Source organism: Nanorana parkeri, unplaced genomic scaffold, assembly GCF_000935625.1.
Source record: "Nanorana parkeri isolate BGI_ZX_2015 unplaced genomic scaffold, ASM93562v1 scaffold1379, whole genome shotgun sequence".
NCBI classification, from domain to species: Eukaryota; Metazoa; Chordata; class Amphibia; order Anura; family Dicroglossidae; genus Nanorana; species Nanorana parkeri.
Window position 1 is genome coordinate 269,129 of NW_017307647.1, and position 24,087 is coordinate 293,215.

General features: G+C 47.4%; 1 protein-coding gene across 3 annotated transcripts in view; it reads right to left on the reverse strand.

The window, feature by feature from the left end:
- Positions 1 to 2,151: 2,151 nt before the first annotated feature.
- Positions 2,152 to 24,087, reverse strand: part of HSPA12B (heat shock protein family A (Hsp70) member 12B) — a 48,548-nt gene continuing 26,612 nt past the window's right edge. For 2 of the 3 annotated variants that reach the window (XM_018569680.1, XM_018569681.1), the window contains 9 exons: positions 21,762 to 21,948; positions 20,988 to 21,092; positions 18,972 to 19,088; positions 18,400 to 18,571; positions 17,538 to 17,624; positions 12,876 to 12,980; positions 11,494 to 11,752; positions 6,123 to 6,226; positions 2,302 to 2,936 (listed from right to left, as the gene is read on the reverse strand). In XM_018569680.1, coding sequence (XP_018425182.1) covers positions 2,302 to 2,936; positions 6,123 to 6,226; positions 11,494 to 11,752; positions 12,876 to 12,980; positions 17,538 to 17,624; positions 18,400 to 18,571; positions 18,972 to 19,088; positions 20,988 to 21,092; positions 21,762 to 21,948 — 1,771 coding nt within the window. Of the gene's footprint in view, positions 2,937 to 6,122; positions 6,227 to 11,493; positions 11,753 to 12,875; positions 12,981 to 17,537; positions 17,625 to 18,399; positions 18,572 to 18,971; positions 19,089 to 20,987; positions 21,093 to 21,761; positions 21,949 to 24,087 lie in introns of all 3 variants that reach the window. The other variant, XM_018569679.1, reaches the window with a different exon arrangement.

Consider the following 24,087-nt stretch of genomic DNA (forward strand, 5'->3'; position numbering starts at 1 on the left):
TTCCAGGCTGGTATCTTTGTGGCGATGGGATTAATCACAGTGGGCTATACCATCCTGTGAGCATGGTTTCCCATTATTGGTATCTTTGTAGCAATGGGATTAATCACAGTGGGCTATACCATCCTGTGAGCATGGTTTCCCATTATTGGTATCTTTGTAGCAATGGGATTAATCACAGTGGGCTATACCATCCTGTGAGCATGGTTTCCCATTATTGGTATCTTTGTAGCAATGGGATTAATCACAGTGGGCTATACCATCCTGTGAGCATGGTTTCCCATTATTGGTATCTTTGTAGCAATGGGATTAATCACAGTGGGCTATACCATCCTGTGAGCATGGTTTCCCATTATTGGTATCTTTGTAGCAATGGGATTAATCACAGTGGGCTATACCATCCTGTGAGCATGGTTTCCCATTATTGGTATCTTTGTAGCAATGGGATTAATCACAGTGGGCTATACCATCCTGTGAGCATGGTTTCCCATTATTGGTATCTTTGTAGCAATGGGATTAATCACAGTGGGCTATACCATCCTGTGAGCATGGTTTCCCATTATTGGTATCTTTGTAGCAATGGGATTAATCACAGTGGGCTATACCATCCTGTGAGCATGGTTTCCCATTATTGGTATCTTTGTAGCAATGGGATTAATCACAGTGGGCTATACCATCCTGTGAGCATGGTTTCCCATTATTGGTATCTTTGTAGCAATGGGATTAATCACAGTGGGCTATACCATCCTGTGAGCATGGTTTCCCATTATTGGTATCTTTGTAGCAATGGGATTAATCACAGTGGGCTATACCATCCTGTGAGCATGGTTTCCCATTATTGGTATCTTTGTAGCAATGGGATTAATCACAGTGGGCTATACCATCCTGTGAGCATGGTTTCCCATTATTGGTATCTTTGTAGCAATGGGATTAATCACAGTGGGCTATACCATCCTGTGAGCATGGTTTCCCATTATTGGTATCTTTGTAGCAATGGGATTAATCACAGTGGGCTATACCATCCTGTGAGCATGGTTTCCCATTATTGGTATCTTTGTAGCAATGGGATTAATCACAGTGGGCTATACCATCCTGTGAGCATGGTTTCCCATTATTGGTATCTTTGTAGCAATGGGATTAATCACAGTGGGCTATACCATCCTGTGAGCATGGTTTCCCATTATTGGTATCTTTGTAGCAATGGGATTAATCACAGTGGGCTATACCATCCTGTGAGCATGGTTTCCCATTATTGGTATCTTTGTAGCAATGGGATTAATCACAGTGGGCTATACCATCCTGTGAGCATGGTTTCCCATTATTGGTATCTTTGTAGCAATGGGATTAATCACAGTGGGCTATACCATCCTGTGAGCATGGTTTCCCATTATTGGTATCTTTGTAGCAATGGGATTAATCACAGTGGGCTATACCATCCTGTGAGCATGGTTTCCCATTATTGGTATCTTTGTAGCAATGGGATTAATCACAGTGGGCTATACCATCCTGTGAGCATGGTTTGCCATTACTGGTATCTTTGTCGCAATGGGATTAATCACAGTGGACTATACCATCCTGTGAGCATGGTTTCCCATTATTGGTATCTTTGTAGCAATGGGATTAATCACAGTGGGCTATACCATCCTGTGAGCATGGTTTGCCATTACTGGTATCTTTGTCGCAATGGGAATAATCACAGTGGACTATACCATCCTGTGAGCATGGTTTGCCAGGCTGGTATCTTTGTGGCAGGGGACTGGCTTTGAGCCATTACTTATCATGTCAGTGATAACATGGTAATCATATGGCTTTGTTAATAAACAAAACCACATCACACTATGACATAGAATGTCTTAAAGCTCATTTCACGTAGCAGCGCCGCATGGCGAAATTAGAGGCACATTTCAACAAAATTGTGGCAAAAACAAATTGCTGTTTTAGCTGTGAACTCAAGTTCACCATAATAATCCGCTCATTCCTACATTGCACCTGAGTTCTCAGCTCCACCATAGAGTATAGCTTCAGAGCAGAAACCTCACTGCCAGAGTCCTTCAAGAAATAGAAAAGGCTGTGGGGTGACTCAACCAGGTGGCATTAATCCATGATGGAGGTATAAGTTTTGGGTGGGTTGACCCTTCAATCAGCCATTCGTTTTGGTTCTTATGTGTTTCAAAAATGCAACGAAAAACAAAAATGTGTATGGCGGATGTAGTCGAACGCTGCATTTCTGAATTCCACAGTCCAGAGCTTCACAAATGGTTAAGTGCTTGGAGTTACTGTCCACGTGAGATGAGATTTTGTCCATCAGTTGGACAGGAAGTCAATGGCGGCTCGGACAATTTTTGAGGTTTTCACATCCATGGCAGTGACTTTTATCTCGGTGTCTCCGAACTGCATACTGGCTTTAATCTCTCGCCGAAATGTCTTGGCGTCATTGATGTCTGGCAATTCCAGGTTGATGGTGCCACACTTCCTGACTCCCGGATCGGTGATGTAGACCACATCATCGGTGGAGGAGCAGTAGATGTTGATGATGATCTTCCTTTGTCCGAGGCGGGCCGGACAGTAGCTCCTCTGAACGATGTCACCGAGCGCCACCGATTGGTCCACACAGACAAACTTGTCAAAGATGTCCGTGCACCAGTTCTTCTCGTCTTTGACCAGGAGTTTCTCCTTCGGATGCTTCCCCTCTACGAACTTATTGAGCACTCCTACGCCGTAGGTCAGAGGTGAACGTCTCACTCTCACAATGGTCGGGTCTAGGCCAAATAGGACTGCGCCTTTGAGGATTGTCAGGCCAACATCTTGAGGGATGATGACCCGGCAGATCTCACTGAAGGCAGTCTGGACAGCATGCTGAAGCATCGGTGACTCGGCGAAACCACCCACCAGGAACAGGTACTTGATGCCTTTTACTTCTGGCTTGTTCATGAGGTCACCTGCAGATTAGAAGCATAAGAATATTATACCAATTGCATAAATACCAACAGCTTTTCCCTCCTATGATACAAAAGTTTCATAAAGACATGGTTTAATGGGTTTGGGGTTGAAGGAACTCGAGTGGCTTACACAGAGTCCTGACCTCAACCCTAATAAACACCTCTGGGGTGATTTGGAACGCTGATTGGGAGCCAGGTCTTCTGGTCCAAGATCAGTACCTGGCTTCACAAATGAATTCCCATAGACACACTCCAAAATCTTGGTAGACGTTGGTCCTCCCTTTACCAGCCTGGCACCCTAGACATACAAGCAGCTACCCTCACGCTAGGTGTGTGCCTGAAAAGGACATTTTTTGGACTCTTTTCTATAAAGTTGTAGAGCAGGGGTTCTCAACCTGTGGGTCGCGACCCAAAAGTAGGTCACAACCCACAGTTGAGAGGGTCCCCACGTGCCTGGTGCTGCTCTAGGTAAGAGGCTCCTCAGCCTCCTTCTAGCGTGGCAGTGTCAGTTCTCCTAGATGGCATTGCAGCAGCAGCGGATCAGAGAGAGGGGAGCAGGCAGGAGTGAGGGGAGGTCAGTGCTTGATCATCACAGAGCCCGCAACTAGGCACCACAGAGACTGCAACTGGGCACCACAGAGCCCGCACTGGACGCCACCAGAGAGTCCCACTAGCCACCTGAGAGCCCACACAGATACTAGTATTGGTGCATCCCTAAATTTTACGGTTGGGGGTCATCACAACTTGACAAATGTTACCAAGGTGTCCCTGCCATAGAAAGGTTGAGAACCACTGTTGTAGAGTCTTGTAGCAACCTGGCAAGAAGTAAGAATGGTTGTGCACTCTTGTTACACCATCCTTAAGCCTGGTTTGCCAGGCTGGTATCTTAGTGGCAGGGGACTATCCCTGGTATGGTATGGCATGAACATAGTAAACCTATACCATTGCTCTTTAGATGTACCTCCTAGTGTATTGCTTAGGGATTCCTAGATAGTCCCTTGATCTCCTCCCACCAATTCTGGGGCTCTTTTCCTGCTTTTATTTCAGTTGCCACAATAAAATAGAAATAAAAAATCCAACAAAGATGTCAGCACCTCCCCTTAATGGTTTGCAGAGCCAGAAACTAAGCACAGAGATCTCACCAGTGGAGTCACCCAGAAAAAACCCCATGGATAGTTTACCCCTCCAGCATCTACCCAGCATCGGTTTTGAATGGACTGTCCCTTTCATTCTGCACAATGCAGACAACGGACTGATGCTCTCGCCTTGCAGAAGATCCCATCGGAGCCGTGCTATAATCCTTGCAGATGTTTTTCTCTCGCTTCGGGGGTTGCCCCATACATTATTAATGTCGCTTAGAACGTCTGCCAGTAAATCCGTATCTGATACATCTCCTGCGGGTTATTCATGGCTCGGTGATGAATCATTCTGGGATATGTCTGAGGACACTGTGGGATAACACAATTCATGTGCTGTGCAGGCAGATAAAACTGACTGTCTGAGCCACTGATGGAAAAAAAAAAGGGCAAAAGAGTAAAACTTCCAACTGCTCAGGTGCTGCAAGATGGCGAGCACAAAGCAGCAGATAAAAATGAGTGGGGATTGGGTAGAAATATTGTCCCTGGAAGTGTGACTCTTAACTGCCCTGATTTAGCAGTCCCTGGAACCACACTATGGCCAAACGTTTGTGGACACCTTTATGAGCTTGTTAAACATCCCATTCCAAAACCGTAGGCATTAAACCAGATCTCCCTTCCTACACAGTCCCAAATCTTCTGTGAAGACTTTCTAGAAGGTTTTGGAGTGTGTGGGAATTTATTTCTATGCAGCCAAAGTACATGTGTGAGGTCAGGTACTGATGTTGGATAAGAAGACCTGGCTCACCATTGGCATTCCAATTCATACCAGTTCAGTAGGGTTGAGGTCAGAGCTTTGTGCAGTTCCTTCACACCACCAAACTCATCAGATCAGGTCTACTGTGGGAATTTATTTCTATGCAGCCAATGTGTGAGGTCAGGTACTGATGTTGGATAAGAAGACCTGGCTCACCATTGGCATTCCAATTCATACCAGTTCAGTAAGTTTGAGGTCAGAGCTTTGTGCAGTTCCTTCACACCACCAAACTCATCAGATCAGGTCTCTATGGAGCTGGCTTTGTGCACAGGGGAAAGTCATGGTGAAATTGAAAAGGGTCTTCACCAAACTCTAACCCCCCATGTTTGAAGCCCCCAGTTGTCTAAAATTTCTTTGTATGCCGTATGCATACCAGCGTATGGTTGGGCGAAGTTTTATAAACCAGCCCCCTTGTGAGGTACACTTTATTAGCCCACTGGAAACCATCCTTACTGTGAAAGGGCCAGTTGGTTTGGTTTCTCTCCCAGGTCTAATGTTTCTGGTCTACCCCTGCATTGAAGTCAACTGCAGCCATAAATTGCCAGACAAACTGGCCTCGGTTTGGTTCGCTTGAATGTTTGTGGAACCTAGCCAGACAGCCATGTTTGGTGCACAGCCAAACGAACACAGGGCCGACTGTGTCCTAGTATTCAATGTCGCTGTGTGACCTGCATAGCATCGTTGGTTGTTAGGACACTAGAGCCTGGGATACACAGTGTCATTGGTTGCAGGGCGTAGGTAGGCACACCATCAAAACCAATGAGGCTGCAGGGCCACATAGCATCCTGCTTTGCTGGGAAACAGATGGAGGTTGGGCAGGTGGGTAAGATAGGCAAATCAGAAGAAGAAATGATGTCACCAGCACACCATAAGAGTAATGTATCAAAAGTCCATTTAATGACACATTGCCATTAAATGAAAGCGCTTTCGGGCCTCAAGGGGTCCCCTTCATCAGGTTCAGAGGCCCCGAAAGCACTTACATTGAATGGCAATGTGTCATTAAATGGACTTTTGATACATTACTCTTATGGTGTGCTGGTGACATCATTTCTTCTTCTGTGTTATTCACGGCGCCGTCCGTGGTCACTACAAGCACCCACCCGTCTGCACGGGTCTCTTGGATGTTCCGGTAAGGAGTGCAGCAAGACTTCTGGTTCTTAGATAGGCAAATCATTCACCCATTCGGCAAATCATGAACAGCTTGGGTTTGGGTTGAACTCGTGGTGGACCAGAACCCGATGCTCATCACCAGTACTGTCTCTACTACAAAGCTTCCAGTGTCACTCTACATACCTATGTGCTGGACGATCTGCTGGATGGTGGGCTGGAAGAGTTCGTTCATGGCTTCGGAGGACATTCGCAGCATCCCCTGTGACGACCACTTCACAAAGTTCACACTACGACAAACAGAAATATCTGATTACCACACGGCAGAGATGACAAACAAATCGAATGTTCTTACTTGAAGGGACACAAGATGTCATTTACCGAAGGTGGCAGTATAACCCGATGGTACATGACTTCCTGTGTTCCTCAATGGAATTTTTAAGATGAGTACAACAATCTAATTTTCTGTTGGGATATATGAATGACTGAAGGCTTCTATCCCACCTCAACCTAACCACTGAACCATCGCGTTCTAAAACAATTCATCCCCACACAGCTACCTCCTCATGTATCACTGGCCCCTCCCTTTTAGATTGTAAGCCCTCAGGGGCAGGGCCCTCCTTACCATCTTGTTTTAAATTGTCTTGTGATTGTAATGTCTTCCTTATATTGTAAAGCGCTGCGCAAACTGTTGGCGCTATATAAATCCTGTATAATGATAATAATAATAATTCTGCTCCCGTGCCACCTCCACTAATTACACACTATTGATATTTAACATGTCCGCCCTGATTTAGTCACTCATGCAGAAGTGGTTCAAGAGCAGAATGACCTTGGCCTTCAGTCATTCAGAATGACTGACTTCTCGGGTTTCTTTGCTATCAGGTTCTAGTGGTTAGATCTCTTCACTGTAACTCACAGGTCCATCAGGGTTATGAACCCCACGATGATGTCACAGTCTTCTAAATGATTTTGGTCACCAGGACAAGTAGAGAGGGTGAATGTCAGTCAGTAATAACTATTTCCTACTCTATCCAAAACTGATTTGTTCCCTTTGGAGTTCTGGTCTGGTCTAAGTCTGGTAAATATACCATTTAAAGTGTTTTTTTATATCTGTTCAATAACTGCAAAAAATACCCGCTGACCATGTCAGCCATTCAGAGCTCTCCTGTGCTCCCTGCCTGTGTTATCTCAATGAGAGGAATCAGTCCTCCTAGTCTTGTGACCTGTGCTCCCTGCCCGTGTTATCTCAATGAGAGGACTCAGTCCTCCTAGTCTTGTGACCTGTGCTCCCTGCCTGTGTTATCTCAATGAGAGGAATCAGTCCTCCTAGTCTTGTGACCTGTGCTCCCTGCCCGTGTAATCTCAATGAGAGAAATCAGTCCTCCTAGTCTTGTGACTACAGAATAAAAAGTCTTTATGTTGTGGAGATGGGAAAGTGGGGAGGGTCAGCAAAAGAAAACTGAACAGGGCTGACACCATTCAATCTACAGAAGTGCTGTGTGTTGTCAACCCAACTGGACTTAAAGAAGAATTCCAGGCAAAGATAAAACATACCCTTGCAGTGGGGGTACCCCTGCTCTGCAAGGGTTAAGTGCTTGTTATGTCTAGGGGACTCAAATAAAGCTGCTTTACTTACCTGATGCTGGCTCCCACAGCGGTCAGCACTCACCTCTATCCCCGTCCACTCCAGCTATGAAATGTCCTTTGGCATCCTGACATCTAATGCAAGTCAAATGGGCCGGCATAAAACGTGATGATGACAACTATCCTTAGACCGCCAGAACGAAGGGGACAAGAGGCTGCTGAGACCAGTCTAGCGGCCCAGAGGGACCAAGGAACAGGAGTAATGTAGCTTTATTTGAGCCCCCTAGACAAAACAAGCACTTAATCCTTGCAGTGTGAGTTTTTTTAAGACCCCGTTCACACTGAGCTACATCCAAAAAAGCGCTTTTTTCAGAGCGATTTTGAGCTGAGCAACATTGAGTTACAGTGCACTTTTTGTCGGGCTAGTGCGACAATGTAGCGCGACATTGAGCCACACCAATAAAGTCTGTTGGGGCCAAATCGCACAAAATCCGCTGAAAAATAGGTCATGTTCGAGCGACAAGCTACAGGCGACATTGAGCTGTGAGATGTGAACAGCTCCATTGAAATGCATTGGACAAGCTACACTGAACGACATTGAGCTGATATTTTAAGCGATTTTGGAGCTGAAATTGTGCAATGAATCGCTCAGTGTGAACAGGGTCTAAGAGCTGAGAGTATTTTGGCAGGTCAGAGTTCTTCTTTAAGAGCTGAGAGTATTTCTGGCAGGTCCGCAGGTTTCTGTGCTTGCAGGGTCTATACATTTTGTATTATTAGTTTGCCCCTGCGTAGACTTTAAATAAAAACCCGCCTTCCCTTTCCAGCATTGCCCCTCAGTTTAAATTGAATTTGATTCGGATTTCCATGGATACACAACGTCTTATTATAAGGCCCCCGCTGATATAACAGACAGATGGGCTTCTGAACTCACAGTGAAGTCAACACAGAGGCTCAGAGATCACCTTGTCGAAAGCGATAGCTGGATCGATACGCAGTCATCAGACACGGTGGTAAGAACGCTCCCCGCGGACACTTTGCCAGCGCCGAGTGATGGCGGAGGAGGCAGGAACTGATTACACATGACTCACGGATCGATAATGAGAGTGATCTATTTACAAGGGGTACTGTGTCTCAGTCATTAGAGGTAACTGCTAACTGACCTGGGAAGGACTGAACCCTGTGAGGACAGGTCCACTTTATCCTTGTCATAGAACAAAATCCACACAAGGGAAAACCAGTCACCTGACTAGGGGAGAATGCCATTGGACTGTGGATGCAGAATTAAAAAGAGGAGACTATACAGTGAATGACTTCAGCCAGTTATTAACTTCAGTTTGTGGACCCCTGACCAGGGGCGTCCCGAGGCTGGGTGATACCCGGAGCAGTAACCGAGTGTCACCCCGCCGAGACGTCACTGCGCATGCGCGATGACGTCATCACACGCGGCAGTATTCTGATACCTGCCGGCGGCCATCTTGGTGATGGACGCCGGCAGAGAGAGGGGGCAGGCACCCGACGGGATAAGGTATGCTGCCGGGTCCCCTCCTCTCTCCTGATACTGTCGGGCGACCTTTCAGAGGGGGGTGACACCAAAATGACTGCGAGTCATTTTGGTGTCACCCCTCCAATGGTGTCACCCGGGTGCGGGCCGCACCCCCCTTGTGACGCCACTGCCCCTGACCATCACACCAAATATATCACCAAAAGTATGTGAACATCCCTCTACATTACTGAGTTCAGGTCCTCCTCAGCCCCCTCCTAGCGCAGCAGTGTCAGTTCTCCCGCCACGCCACCAGATGTCGCTGCAGCAGCCTCGTCATCCCTAAATTTTACCATTGGGGGTCACCACAACTTGGCAAATGTTACCAAGGGGTCCCGGCCCTAGAGAGGTTGAGAACCACTGCCCCACAGGGATCTCAAGTAGCTGAAGTTACAAGCTCATCTCAACTTTCCCTTTAAAAGCCATAGCCAGTCATGCTGTGGTTGGGGGATGGTAGACTCCACATCGGGTGCTGAGAACTCCCGTACTACGAATACTAAACAGATGTTTTTTTGGAGCTGCCCTTTAACATTATACATGTTTGTCATCCTCGGATCACCTGCTCTTTCTGAGTGCCGTCTCCACGTTCTGCCCCTTGTGTCTGCGGTAGAAGTCGATGAAGGAGAAAGGGAGGGAAATGTTGAGGTGGTTGGACCTCTGTGGGGCGGCCGTCCTCTTCCGAGCCTCAAACGCGATCATCAGGTCTACCCAGGCGGCTGGACGCTTGACCTTAAATGTCTGGATGAAATCCTCACTGAATATCTGGCACAGCATCTTCTCAAAGGCGAGGTCAACCCCGACGGATCCGTATGGACCACCTTGCAGGACAGAACAAGACCAGGGGTTAGGAGGACAATAGATTCTAAACAATGTCTAATATGGACCACCTTCCAGGACAGAACATGAAGAGGTCAGGAGGACATTATATTCTAAACAATGACTAATATGGACCACCTTCCAGGACAGAACAAGACCAGAGGTCAGGAGGACATTACATTCTAAACAATGTCTAATATGGACCACCTTCCAGGACAGAACAAGACCAGAGGTCAGGAGGACATTATATTCTAAACAATGTCTAATATGGACCACCTTCCAGGACAGAACACGGCCAGAGATCAGGAGGACATTATATTCTAAACAATGTCTAATATGGGTTACCTTCCAGGACAGAACACGGCCAGAGATCAGGAGGACATTATATTCTAAACAATGTCTAATATGGACCACCTTCCAGGACAGAACAAGACCAGAGGTCAGGAAGACATTATATTCTAAACAATGTCTAATATGGACATCGAAAGCGATAGCTGGATCGATACGCAGTCATCAGACACGGTGGTAAGAACGCTCCCCGCGGACACTTTGCCAGCGCCGAGTGATGGCGGAGGAGGCAGGAACTGATTACACATGACTCACGGATCGATAATGAGAGTGCTCTATTTACAAGGGGTACTGTGTCTCAGTCATTAGAGGTAACTGCTAACTGACCTGGGAAGGACTGAACCCTGTGAGGACAGGTCCACTTTATCCTTGTCATAGAACAAAATCCACACAAGGGAAAACCAGTCACCTGACTAGGGGAGAATGCCATTGGACTGTGGATGCAGAATTAAAAAGAGGAGACTATACAGTGAATGACTTCAGCCAGTTATTAACTTCAGTTTGTGGACCCCTGACCAGGGGCGTCCCGAGGCTGGGTGATACCCGGAGCAGTAACCGAGTGTCCCCCCGCCGAGACGTCACTGCGCATGCGCGATGACGTCATCACACGCGGCAGTATTCTGATACCTGCCGGCGGCCATCTTGGTGATGGACGCCGGCAGAGAGAGGGGACAGTCACCCGACGGGATAAGGTATGCTGCCGGGTCCCCTCCTCTCTCCTGATACTGTCGGGCGACCTTTCAGAGGGGGGTGACACCAAAATGACTGCGAGTCATTTTGGTGTCACCCCTCCAATGGTGTCACCCGGGTGCGGGCCGCACCCCCCTTGTGACGCCACTGCCCCTGACCATCACACCAAATATATCACCAAAAGTATGTGAACATCCCTCTACATTACTGAGTTCAGGTCCTCCTCAGCCCCCTCCTAGCGCAGCAGTGTCAGTTCTCCCGCCACGCCACCAGATGTCGCTGCAGCAGCCTCGTCATCCCTAAATTTTACCATTGGGGGTCACCACAACTTGGCAAATGTTACCAAGGGGTCCCGGCCCTAGAGAGGTTGAGAACCACTGCCCCACAGGGATCTCAAGTAGCTGAAGTTACAAGCTCATCTCAACTTTCCCTTTAAAAGCCATAGCCAGTCATGCTGTGGTTGGGGGATGGTAGACTCCACATCGGGTGCTGAGAACTCCCGTACTACGAATACTAAACAGATGTTTTTTTGGAGCTGCCCTTTAACATTATACATGTTTGTCATCCTCGGATCACCTGCTCTTTCTGAGTGCCGTCTCCACGTTCTGCCCCTTGTGTCTGCGGTAGAAGTCGATGAAGGAGAAAGGGAGGGAAATGTTGAGGTGGTTGGACCTCTGTGGGGCGGCCGTCCTCTTCCGAGCCTCAAACGCGATCATCAGGTCTACCCAGGCGGCTGGACGCTTGACCTTAAATGTCTGGATGAAATCCTCACTGAATATCTGGCACAGCATCTTCTCAAAGGCGAGGTCAACCCCGACGGATCCGTATGGACCACCTTGCAGGACAGAACAAGACCAGGGGTTAGGAGGACAATAGATTCTAAACAATGTCTAATATGGACCACCTTCCAGGACAGAACAAGACCAGAGGTCAGGAAGACATTATATTCTAAACAATGTCTAATATGGACCACCTTCCAGGACAGAACAAGACCAGAGGTCAGGAGGACATTATATTCTAAACAATGACTAATATGGACCACCTTCCAGGACAGAACATGAAGAGGTCAGGAGGACATTATATTCTAAACAAAGTCTAATATGGACCACCTTCCAGGACAGAACAAGACCAGAGGTCAGGAGGACATTATATTCTAAACAAAGTCTAATAAGGACCACCTTCCAGGACAGAACACGACCAGAGGTCAGAAGGATATTATATTCTAAACAATGTCTAATATGGACCACCTTCCAGGACAGAACACGGCCAGAGATCAGGAGGACATTATATTCTAAACAATGTCTAATATGGGTTACCTTCCAGGACAGAACACGGCCAGAGGTGAGGAGGACATTATATTCTAAACAATGTCTAATATGGACCACCTTCCAGGACAGAACACAACAGGAGGTCAGAAGGACATTATATTCTAAACAATGACTAATATAGACCACCTTCCAGGACAGGACAACACCAGAGATCAGGAAGTCATTATATTCTAAACAATGTCTAATATGGACTGACTTGGTCACTTTAAAAGGAACTCCTCAGGAAAAGGCATTTCATAAGAATCTCAATCCCCCCTCCTAATCTGTTATAACAGTGCAGAAGGATGGATGCGTGTGCGGTTATTCACTTGTATTCTCTCCCTGTCAGAGAGGAGCTCTGGCCGGGAGAGAATACAAGTGACTAATAAGATAATAAAATGACATAACGTAATTTCTGAGAGATAAGGCTGCACAATGATAACAATTCAGATAGTGATATGATATACATAAATGCCCACTGGTGATGGTTCTTATAATCAGTGAATAGGGATCAGCAAAATGAGCAACCTGCACTGCAGAATGTAACAGGAGGATCCCGGCTGCCATTGCTTCTGATTGGCTGATATAGGAAGCTTCATCCTCTTATCTTTGCTCTGACCATATATAATCACCGTGTGGTCTCTGTCTCACCTGATGCTTTGTAGAGCTCCTTCAGTGTCCCCTGCAGCTGCTCGATCTGATGTACTGTGAGGTCCACTGTGCCGCCACCGCAGTCCACTACAATATAGCGATCACCTAGACAGCAAACAGAGGGATTCAGAGAGAAATCTGGGCCGACAGTAAAGAGAACCTGAAATGTAACAATCCCTTCCACACTAACTGCTCATATGCCATAGATGAAATGATGGGTGTTCGGCAATGGTGGTACCGTGACGCACTGGAGCAGGGCCCTCCCAGCTGTGGTGAAAGTACAAATCCCATCATGCACCTGCCTCTGGGAGTCGTGGCTGTCAGTGTGGCTTGCAATGCCTAATGGGGTTTGTAGTTGCGCCATTTATGGAGGGCCTGGAGTTTGCCTACCCCTGATCTAGAGCAAAGAAGTCAGAATGCTGACTTCAGTCCAGACCTTTATTTGAGTTTTATTACACGGACGTGACCTTGTGGAGGCACTGAGGTCCCCTTTATCACCAAATGTAGCAATGGTCACACTTCTTTCCTAATTCCCTCCAACATTCTCTACAATGATTACACTGTATCTCTTCTATGAGGTGTTTTATTCCTCTGATACTGAGCGCCATCTAGTGGCCATAATAAGGTATTATCCCGACTGACTATGAGAGTTATTCATTAAAGGAGAACTATGGGGTCAGGGCTTTTCCCCATAGTTCTCCTTAGGGTAACGGGAGGACACAAATTAGCGTCCTCCCGTCACCCTAAGCTCAGTATACCGCGAGCTACAACTCACTATATACTGAGACGCCACAATATACTGCGAGCTACTGCTAGCACTATATAGAGACGCCGCTGCTGAAGCGGATCCCGACAATTATGTTTGGATCCGCCCAGCTGCGTGAGTGACAGCTGGCTCTGCCTATCTAGAGGCAGAGCCAGCTGTACCCGCCCCCTTCCCCCATCCGTTCCGCCAGATCGGAGCGGGGAGAGGGGAATCCAGCTCCTTCACTGTCAAGGGCAGAGAGCTGTGACAGGATCGAGAGGTGAGGGAACGCCGGTATGTGTTCCCTCACCTCCCGATCTACTGAGCCGACCTGTGACAGTCTCATTGTCACAGATCGGCTAGAACTATGAGGTGAGTGAAAAGCACCCCCCTCATAGTTCTCCTTTAAGGAGCCAAAGGATTAGGCTGTAGCTTCGGCTAATCCGTCGGCTTACTTCGCCCACCGGAGCCCTTCGGTTCAGTGGAACCCAAGGGCTGCTGTCCGGGCTATTTACAATATCTCATACAACAGCCGAAGGCAGCCGAGCCGAACGCATATGCTTCGGCTCGGCTGAGCCGAAGTCACAGCCAAAGCGGGGAGAATGGTCTGCCAAAGCCGACCGTTCTCCCCCCGCAAATGACAACAACTGGTTGGAGCCAGCTGTGATCTCATGGCTGGCTCCACCCAGTTGTTGTCATTTAATGACAGACCAGGGTCATCAGGCTATTTCAGGACACTGGACTACCATTAAATAAAAACATCTGGGCGGAGATAGCTGTGACTTCAAGGCCGACTCCGCCCATTCTATTTGATTTGTCTAGGACCTGCGGGAAGACTTAAACGGGTGCTGGACAAATGTAAACAGTTAGGTGGATCTAGCTCAGCCCAATTGTTTATTTTTTGCCGGCATCTGTCAGATTCTTCATTCTGCGGCGGGAGTTTGTCGCGTACGGACGGGTGGGGGGGGGGTCACGTCGGGTAAATAGACACCAAACATGTCAAGCCTTAAAATTGTGCCACAGAAAAAAAAAAACATTTTTCATAGGGAAAGCTCTAAAAGCTGTTACCGCTCATTAGTTTAGTGTTATCAGTGATTGATGGCCCTAAAATGATTGCTCTCACTGCGACGTTTGCTGCGATATGTAACACGCGTGGCGCAATTTTCATTTTTGCACCGACATGTGTTTGCGTATGTATGCGCGCGTGGGGGGTGGGGCACTTGAATAATTTGTTTGGATTTTTTTAGATTTTTTTATGTTACTTTCATTTTTTCTTTTTTACACTGAACTTTATTGCTATCACATAGGGAGCTAACAAGCCCTCTATGTAATAGCTGATAGGGTGTGGCAGGTCCCCTTTATGGAGACATCAGGGGTCTTTCAGACCCCCTAATGTCACCTAGGGACCCCCAAAGAAGCCGATGAAGCACAGATCTGCTGCCCCAGCTTCTTCTCCTGGCTCTAAGGGCTGGAGACTGTAAATAGTGCAATACACATCACTTCCGGGTCCAGTGATTGGAGGAGAGATCAGCGGCTGGAAGCCTGCTGATCTCTCTCTGATCTTTGCTGGGAAACCCGCCGAGCCGGTTCCGGGCCCTCGCACGGGGACAGCGGAGCATGGGGAAGCCGACAGCGGAGGGGGGTGGGGGCAAGACACATTCCGCCGATCAGTACAAGTGATCCGGCAGCTGTATAGACGGCAGATTGCTTGTACATTAACAGCAGGAGGTATAACCTGTTCTTGGTATAACCACTTCAGCGGCCGGCCGTCTATGTCCGTCTTACGGCCCAGAAGTGGTTAAAGGAGAACAGCTGGGGTACAGCTGGCTCTGCCTCTAGATAGGCGGAGCCAGCTGTCACTCACGCAGCTGGGCGGATCCAGACATAATTGTCGGGATCCGCTTCAGCTGCGGTCTCAGTATATAGTGAGCTGCAGCTTGCGGTATACTGAGCTTAGGGTGACGGGAGGACGCTAGTTTGTGTCCTCCCGTTACCCTAAGGAGAACTATGGGGAAAAGCCCTAACCCCATAGTTCTCCTTTAAATGCTCATATAATCTTATAGGGAAATGTTTTGCCTGGTGACAGGGTCTCTTTAAAGGGTCAGGAGGAGTCCTGGACAAAGCGCCCGTCTCCCCCACACAGGAAACACAAGACTTTAATTTTAGCTCTGAGCCCTCTGCTTCGTATCCTGCTCCACCCGCGCATCCACTCACACTCCAGCGGTGACCTCACCGCGTCACACCCGGGACTCATAAAACACTTCACAGGACGTCACGGCGAGTTCGGATCACTGCCCGTGTCTCCTCATCCAACCCCATCCTTCCATTGTGAGAGGAGCCATGAGAGCCCGTTCATTCCCTGCAGTCTGATTGGTCTATCATGTCCCATCAATGCTCCTGATCCTCACAATGTGTATGTTTTAGGGGCCGGTCACAGACTGTAATCATTAAAGTTTAATCTGCTGATATATTGGCGTCTCTGGTTCTTCGGGAGATAACCGGCTCCGCTCATACCAACAATCACAGCCGAACTGCACGCTACATACACATCTGTTTATGGCCATCCAGTCCTGACATTTACACAGCACTGCCACACAACAGCCACTGACCTAATTTTCTCTAAGGCCATTAAACAGGCCATTTCTGTAGGGCTATGCACACTCCCCTCTCCCATGTGATGGCGCTCAGGGCTGGCGATTGGCCAGTGAGGAACCAAATACTGCATTAGGTAAGGCAGGCGGGATATCATTATTTCCCCCATATCCAGTAATAGTGGGTATTTTTTGTGGCACTCTGCTGTCAGGAGGAGCATTGAGTAGGTAAGTAATGACCCCCTATGGTCCCTGCTTTTTCATTTCTTTAGTCCCTTCTCTTCATATCCTCTATGGTTATACTGTCATGCTGAGTCCCAAGCCTTACTCCAGAGAAGCCATGGTTCTCATGGGTTCCAAGTCCTACTCCATAGAAGCCATGGTTCCCATGGGTTCCAAGTCCTACTGCATAGAAGCCATGGTTCTTGTTGGGTGCCAAGCCCTTCTCCATAGAAGCTATAGCTCTGGTTGGGTGCCAAGCCCTTCTCTATAGAAGCCATGGTTCTCATTGGGTTCCAGCCTTACTCCAGAGAAGCCATGGTTCTCATTGGGTTCCAAGCCTTACTCCAGAGAAAGCATGGTTCTTGTTGGGTGCCACGCCCTTCTCCATAGAAGCCATAATTCTTTTTTGGATGCCAAGCCCTACTCTATAAAAGCCATGGTTATCATTGGGTGCCGAGCCCTACTCCATAGAAGCCATGGTTCTCTTTAGGTGCCAAGTCCTTCTCCATAGAAACCATGGTTCTCCTGGGGTGCCAAGCCCTAATCCATGGAAGCCATGGTTCTTGTTGGGTCTCAAGCCCTTCTCCATAGAAGCCATGGTTCTTGTTGGGTCTCAAGCCCTTCTCCATAGAAGCCAAGGTTCTCGTTGGGTCTCAAGCCCTCCTCGATAGAAGCCATGGTTCTCGTTGGGGTCTGAGCTCTACTCCATACGTGCCATGGTTTCCATGCACTGCACTGATGATGCACAGATAGCCTGAACAGCTGTATACCATTTGGAATAAATGGCTGTATACTATTAGGGTATATTCGCACTATACAGCTATACTTTTCTGTCCACAGTAAGACTAATGACCATGTGACCGAGTCTCAGACTGATTTGTTCTGCACAGATGATGGTCACATAAACCTTATTATACACAAAGCTGTATAGTTTGTACTAGAGGTGGACCTGTCCTCTCCTTTCATTCAAAAGCCTTTTTATTCCCACAATGATCCCCGGTGTGCACTATCAGTATTGGCCACCAGATGGCAGCCGGGCAAAGAAAAAAAAAGTATTTCCCAAAGTAAATACTGAATTCTTCAAAATGATAAATGAACCCTTACCTGCCTGCATCTCCGACCACAGCTCCCCCATCCCCGTCTCCACCAGGAATGTCCGACTGTGCCGAGATCTCCGCAGCTGCTCCCTCGCTGGGTGGAAAATACTTTTACTTTTTAAAATGTATATTTATGATTTGTATTAATAACACTTTTTTTTTTTATTAACACCCCAACCCCCGGCAGACACTGGAACGAATGCGGAAAAGATTGGAAAGCATAGGAGATAACTACGGTATTGGCCACCAGATGGAGCTGAGGAGCACAAGGAATACATACTGGCCACTAGATGGAGCTAAGGAGCATAGGAGATAACTATTGGCCATCAGATGGAGCTGAGGAGCACAGGGAATACATACTGACCACTAGATGGAGCTGAGGAGCACAGGGAATACATACTGACCACTAGATGGAGCTGAGGAGCACAAGGAATACATACTGACCACTAGATGGAGCTGAGGAGCACAATTAATACATACTGACCACTAGATGGAGCTGAGGAGCACAAGGAATACATACTGACCACTAGATGGAGCTGAGGAGCACAGGGAATACATACTGACCACTAGATGGAGCTGAGGAGCACAGGCAATAAATGCTTATTTATCATGCTCCTCAGCTCCATCTAGTGGTCATAACATGCTATTACATTCGACCTGAAAAGAAAATATACTAAGAACGTTTGTTTCTGCCATTATTCGCTCAGAACCTTCACACTGATTCGCAGGGAGAATGTCTCTGAGAATTGTCTATAAATAAACCCCAGAGAGTGTTTCAGGGAAATACAATAAAATAAGACCGGGTGAAAGAATGTATCACTAACTGGATGGGCCTGGCCCCGTAGGCTGACAATGGATCATCCACTCACCTTGCCTGAAGCTGGAGTCGATGCTGCGGTCAGCGGGGAAGCCATTGAACAGAGACTTGCTGCTGAGGTCAATCAGCTGGTGTAGGCGGAGCTTCCTGCAGTAGATGGAGGCAGCTTCCGGCTCCAGCGCGATCAGGAGCTGCTCCGGGTTTTCTCGGGACACCAGGCCAGCCTATAAATGATAGAGTTTGGGGTAACACCGGGGATTACAGCAGGGAGAAGAAAGTTACAATGTGCGGTCTGAGTGATGGATCTCTGGGGGTCCATGTGCATCAAACTCATTTTCACTCCGCCTTGAAAAAATTGCTGTTTGCTGCACTTTGACCTTTCTCAGCCTGAATCACCTGAGCAATCTCAGTGTTGTATCGAGAAAAGCTACGGCACCCTTAGCCATGGAGGAGTACAGCAAAAAAAAAAATCTAATATGAAAACTCCTTTGCAGGGGATGCCTGAAATTAGACTTCAAGTTCTGTGCAGACTTCTGGAAAAAGCAACATTAATGTATACAGTGGGGTGTTGGGGGTCACACCTCCAAATTCACATTTGTTTCATACTAGCACTGAAGTTTTTACCAGGTAAGCGGCCTCCCTCATGAACTGCTTCGCTGGCTGCTTCCAGATGGCGGGGACGGTGATGACCCATCGTATGGCCTCTCTCTCATTCAGGGAGGGGCACTGATCACGCAGTTCCTGCGACAAAGACACATGTTAATCTGCAGGTTCCACGTTACATTAGGGACCGTTCACATTTGTTGTTACAGTTATATACAATACAATGATAATCTGTATATATTTCCCTTTATCTGTGTCACATGACTTCCTTTGTATACAGTTTGGGTGATAGTCCTCGTTTATAATAAGCGCAGTCTATGGAATCAGCTGACAGCGGTGTTGCCATCTTTATTCATTGGTATTGTTCCTACCCTTGCAGTTAAAACTGAAGTTTATTCTGCTTATATTTCGCCTTCCATGGCGCTTGCTCTGCACCCCATCATTATGCTCATTGTATTTTAAAATAAATAACAATTTGTATGTTTTCACTACATATAAAAAATGCTGCAATTCTACTTCCCCCACCCGCAGTACTTCAATTCCGCCACTAGATGTCCTCAGTCTTCTCAGTTGAATGACACCCACTGAGGATACACTGTGATTGCAGGGCGTCATGGACCAACCCCTGAAGAGGTGCCAGCACAGCGTCCTACACTCACAGTGTAATCATGGAAGGAGGTGACCTGTCTAGAAGATTGTACAGCAAAAAGCTAAAATACACACAAATAGTGTATATATATATATATTCATACATACATACAGTATATACACCGATCAGCCATAACATTATGACCACTTAGAGGTGAAGTGGATAACATTGATTATCTGGTTACAATGACACCTGGAAATGGGGGTATATATGAAGCAGCAAGTGAACATTTTGTCCCTGTAGTTGATGTGTTGGGAGCAGAAAAAATGGGCAAGCGTAAGGATTTGAGCGACTTTGACAAGAGGTCTAGTGGAGTCCATGCCTGGACGGGTCGGGAAAAGGAGGACCTACTCTATACTAGGCGGGTGGTCATATTGTTATGGTTGATATCTCTAGCGTGCTCAAGGGCAGGGCCGGTGCAAGAATTATTGTGTACACAGGTGTAGGTCCATATTTCTGCTGTCAGTGCTGAAATGCAAGGCCAGTGGTAGGAGTTTTGCAGCACCGGACCTGCTTTGGGCCCAACAACAATGATTGGGCCCTGGGCAGCGGCCCCTTTTGCCCTGCGTTAAAGACGGCCAAGGGTCTTGCCCTATCCAAGAAAAATAATGTGACACAGGCACAAGACAGAATCTAGAAAGAAACTTGTTGCACTCCTTACCAGATGCCCCAAGGAAAGGGGAGGGTGCTTGTAGTGACTGCGGATGGCACCGCTGGTTACAGGAATCAATTGAAGACATGTCACCAGCACACCAAAAATCCTTTCCGGATAACCATGCGTTCATTTAATAAGAGGCATGTCAAGTAAAAACAAGCGCTTTGGGGGCCATGCAGGGTCTCTTCATCAGCCTTAACAATGACCTCAATGTTCAGCCTGATGAAGGGACCCTGTGTGGCCCCCGAAAGCGATTGTTTTTACTTGACATGGCTCTTATTAAATGAATGCATGGTTATCCGGAAAGGATTTTTGGTGTGCTGGTGACATGTCTTCAATTGATCAGACACAAGATAGTCACAAATTGAAAAACGCTCCTTACAACATATGCCCCACCCACAGTTATGTCGGACATTTCTATCTTATCTGATTACCATTTAATTCAATACGTTTGGAAATTGTAGCTTGATCTGTTGACAGACACCACCCCACACGCTGCAGTTGTGAAAGATAAGGATCAGGGAGTCCTAACAGCCGCTCTGCGCCATGTAGTGGCATCGAGAGAAAATTCAGTCTGTTTTTATGCAATGGTTGTTTCAGTGGATTGTTTAGGATTACCTGAATTATGTGTCAGTCCTGAGCACAGAGCAATGGCGCCACTGCGTGGTGATGTTCTGGTGACAGGTCAACTTTGAACAGAAGCCCAATCACCTTTGGTGTGTGTGAGGCTCACCTTTACGGCATGCTCCTTGAAGAATCGCAGGGCATGCGCGAAGACCTCCGACGCCTGCACCTTCTTCCCGTTCACAGCTTCCAGCTCTGTCTTCATGGTCAGGTCCTGCAGGAGGCAATCATTGTTACTACAGGAGGAGGATGCATCTGGGTAGAGCTTTACATTAAAGCTGAAGTTTAATGTACACATATGATCCCTTCCCTTGGCCTGCTGGTTGCTAAGCAGTGTAATGTACGCACATGATCCCTTCCCTTGGCCTGCTGGTTGCTAAGCAGTGTAATGTACGCACATGATCCCTTCCCTTGGCCTGCTGGTTGCTAAGCAGTGTAATGTACGCACATGATCCCTTCCCTTGGCCCGTTGGTGACAAGCAGAAAATACCGTCTCATCTGGAAACTTTCTTACAAGGAAGAACAGAAGCAAAGTCATGTGTAGAACCCTCACTTTAGGAGGGGCACATCTAATGCTGGGATTTGGAGGCCAATGTCTTGACTACAGAAAGAATAACCCATGTGGTCAACAAAGAGACACCCAACAGTAATATGCATCGGGAATATATAGCATGGCCAAACATAGGGGTCCTCAAAGTTTTTCAGAGGTGAAGATCTAGCAACCTCTGGAGTAGTTAGCAGAAGTCACGTGAAAGGCCTTAATAGCGTTGTTTTTTTCCCCCTCAAGCAAAGTTCCATGTTAAAACCCCCATTGCTTTTATGTCCCCCCCTCCTGTGACACCCTCCCATCCATGCCTCCCTCCACCCCATGGTTGGTTCTTACGCTGGTGCTGTGGATCTTCATTTTGAATTTCTCAAAGTACAGCCAGTCCCGGGCCTCCTCGGGATCCAGGTCATGGTAGAAGTCTCTGGCTGTGTAGCCGAAGCTGTGGAAGGTCTTCTCTGGGGTCAGAAGCAAGCTGGTGGGTGTTTTCTGGTTGGCGACACCGGGGTCTCCACCTTCCCATTTCCTAGAGATGAATGACACAAGACTTGTCAGATCCAGATGGCTATGACAAAACAGGGGACAGAATATAGGAGTCTGAGAAGGAAAGAATCCTAAGAAGGAAAGGTTCCTCTGATTTATTTGTAATTTATACACTGATATCTAGTAGTAGGTAGTCACAGTCAAATGGACATTTCATAACTCATCCATGACTTCCTTATAGCTGACCTCCGGCCTTCCCTTGTTGCACAATTGTACTGGCAACTCTCCTGGACTGAAATGGCTTCCTCTGATATCACTGCACACTGAGAGATTCTCACAATGTGCTATAGAAGCTGCAGCAAGTCAGATAAAGCCCGCCTCAGAGGAGGAGGCTTGGTCCAGCAGAGGAAGAGGAGGCGGTGCCCGGTGGTGGTGGAGGAGAAGGCCAAGACTTGCGGTGGTGGAGGAGGAGGCGGGGCCCCGGCCCATATAAGATTTTGCTATGGGGCCCCTGTCATTTCTAGTTACGCACCTGCCGTCATGGTTTACATCTACTTTAGGGTTGCTGAGTGGCCCATGTGGCTGTAACGGTGTGCTACTGTCACTGATGTGAACTGATGTTGGCTGGTGACACATGGACAAGTGCTGAAACGTCTTCAACATTACTAAAGTCCAGATGAATGTGACTAACTACAGCTAGCTCTACCATGAGCTGGGTACATGAGGTCCTTCACAGAAATCTCCTCTGATACATTCCAGCCATGGCTCCGATGTGAAATGATCCAGTTTCTTCATGTTTCTAATTAAACCTGTCTGGAAAATGGTGGAATTTGTGTAATCGGAGCAGCTCCGGTGAACCAAGGAACTCGCTGCGTGTATCTGTTACATAGACACCCTCCTAAGCTCCAGCTACTAGGAATTAGGACGGCTCTATAGCTATCTGCATGCCTGGCCGATAAGATCTACGAATAACTGGAAACACTCCATGGTCAGGATGGAAAAAAAAAATCCACACTGGAAGGGGGTCCCCGTATCATACATATGAATAGCTTGGCCCCCTGCCGCTGGCTGGGCTGAGGACTACTATAAAGGCCTCCTGAGGAGTGATGGAGAGGATGGAGACATGGCCAAGTCACATTCCAACATTCCCCGGGCTGCCACCAGACTCCATAACCTGAATGACTCCACTCCAGGCACGCGCAGGCCTGGACAGCAGATGTGATTGTAGAGTGAATAATATTTTGTTTCCAGACATTGAAGTGTGGATCGGTCCTGCAGTGCTGGGTGGTGTCTTAAGAGGAGGACGCATAGTTCCCGGGTCCTTTTCCCTTCCAGTGCAAACCAATATTTACATACTGGTATGGAAATTCACTTTTGTTTCCCAACCCAGTTGGAGCGAAGACATTTTTCTTTTTTTGCCATGCTGTGGGAGGGTAATTAATTCATTTTCTGGAAGGAAATATTTGTATCAATGGGAAGCATTAATAGGAACATTTGTTATTTAAGAGTGTTCACCTTTGACTGGAATGTACCTTTAACCCTTTCATTAGGTGGCATGTTATCCATATGTCATGGCTTCCCCCTTTCCTAAGCAACCAATGGCATGTGTTGTAGCTATCAAAGTGTTATCATTTTTAAAGTGTGTCCACTATGTAAATTGTAGAAGAAATTAATTTGGGTGCTCCTGGAAAAATGAGCATTGACCCTCTATTTCCCTCCATCTCCCACACTGGTCCCATCACAGATGACACATAACCCCCTATTCGTGTTAGAGGTTTAAAGTAACCTTGCTGGGGATATACTTCCGCCTACTGGCCAGCAATGTAAGGGGGTGTAGCCCCTTCACCCCTAAGTGGAGTGGAACTGTAATCAGTCTCATTGGTTTGTAGTCTGTGATCATTTGGTCATTCCTAGGTGTTCTGCTTTTGACTGTACCTACCTGTGAGTGGGGTGTGACCCTGCCACAGAGTGGGGTAGCGAATGGGAGACATTAGGAATGTTTAGGCCTCACCAGGCAATCACCGGGAGTTTCATGGCCAGTGGTGCATGCTGTTTAAGTACATAAATCCTCATGTGCTCTGGGCAGTCTACCCCCAGGCCCGGCCTGGGGGTAGAATGTACAAAGTTGGAGAAGCTGACTAGGCCTGAAGTCTGCAGAGGCCAGATATAGACCCAGATGGGG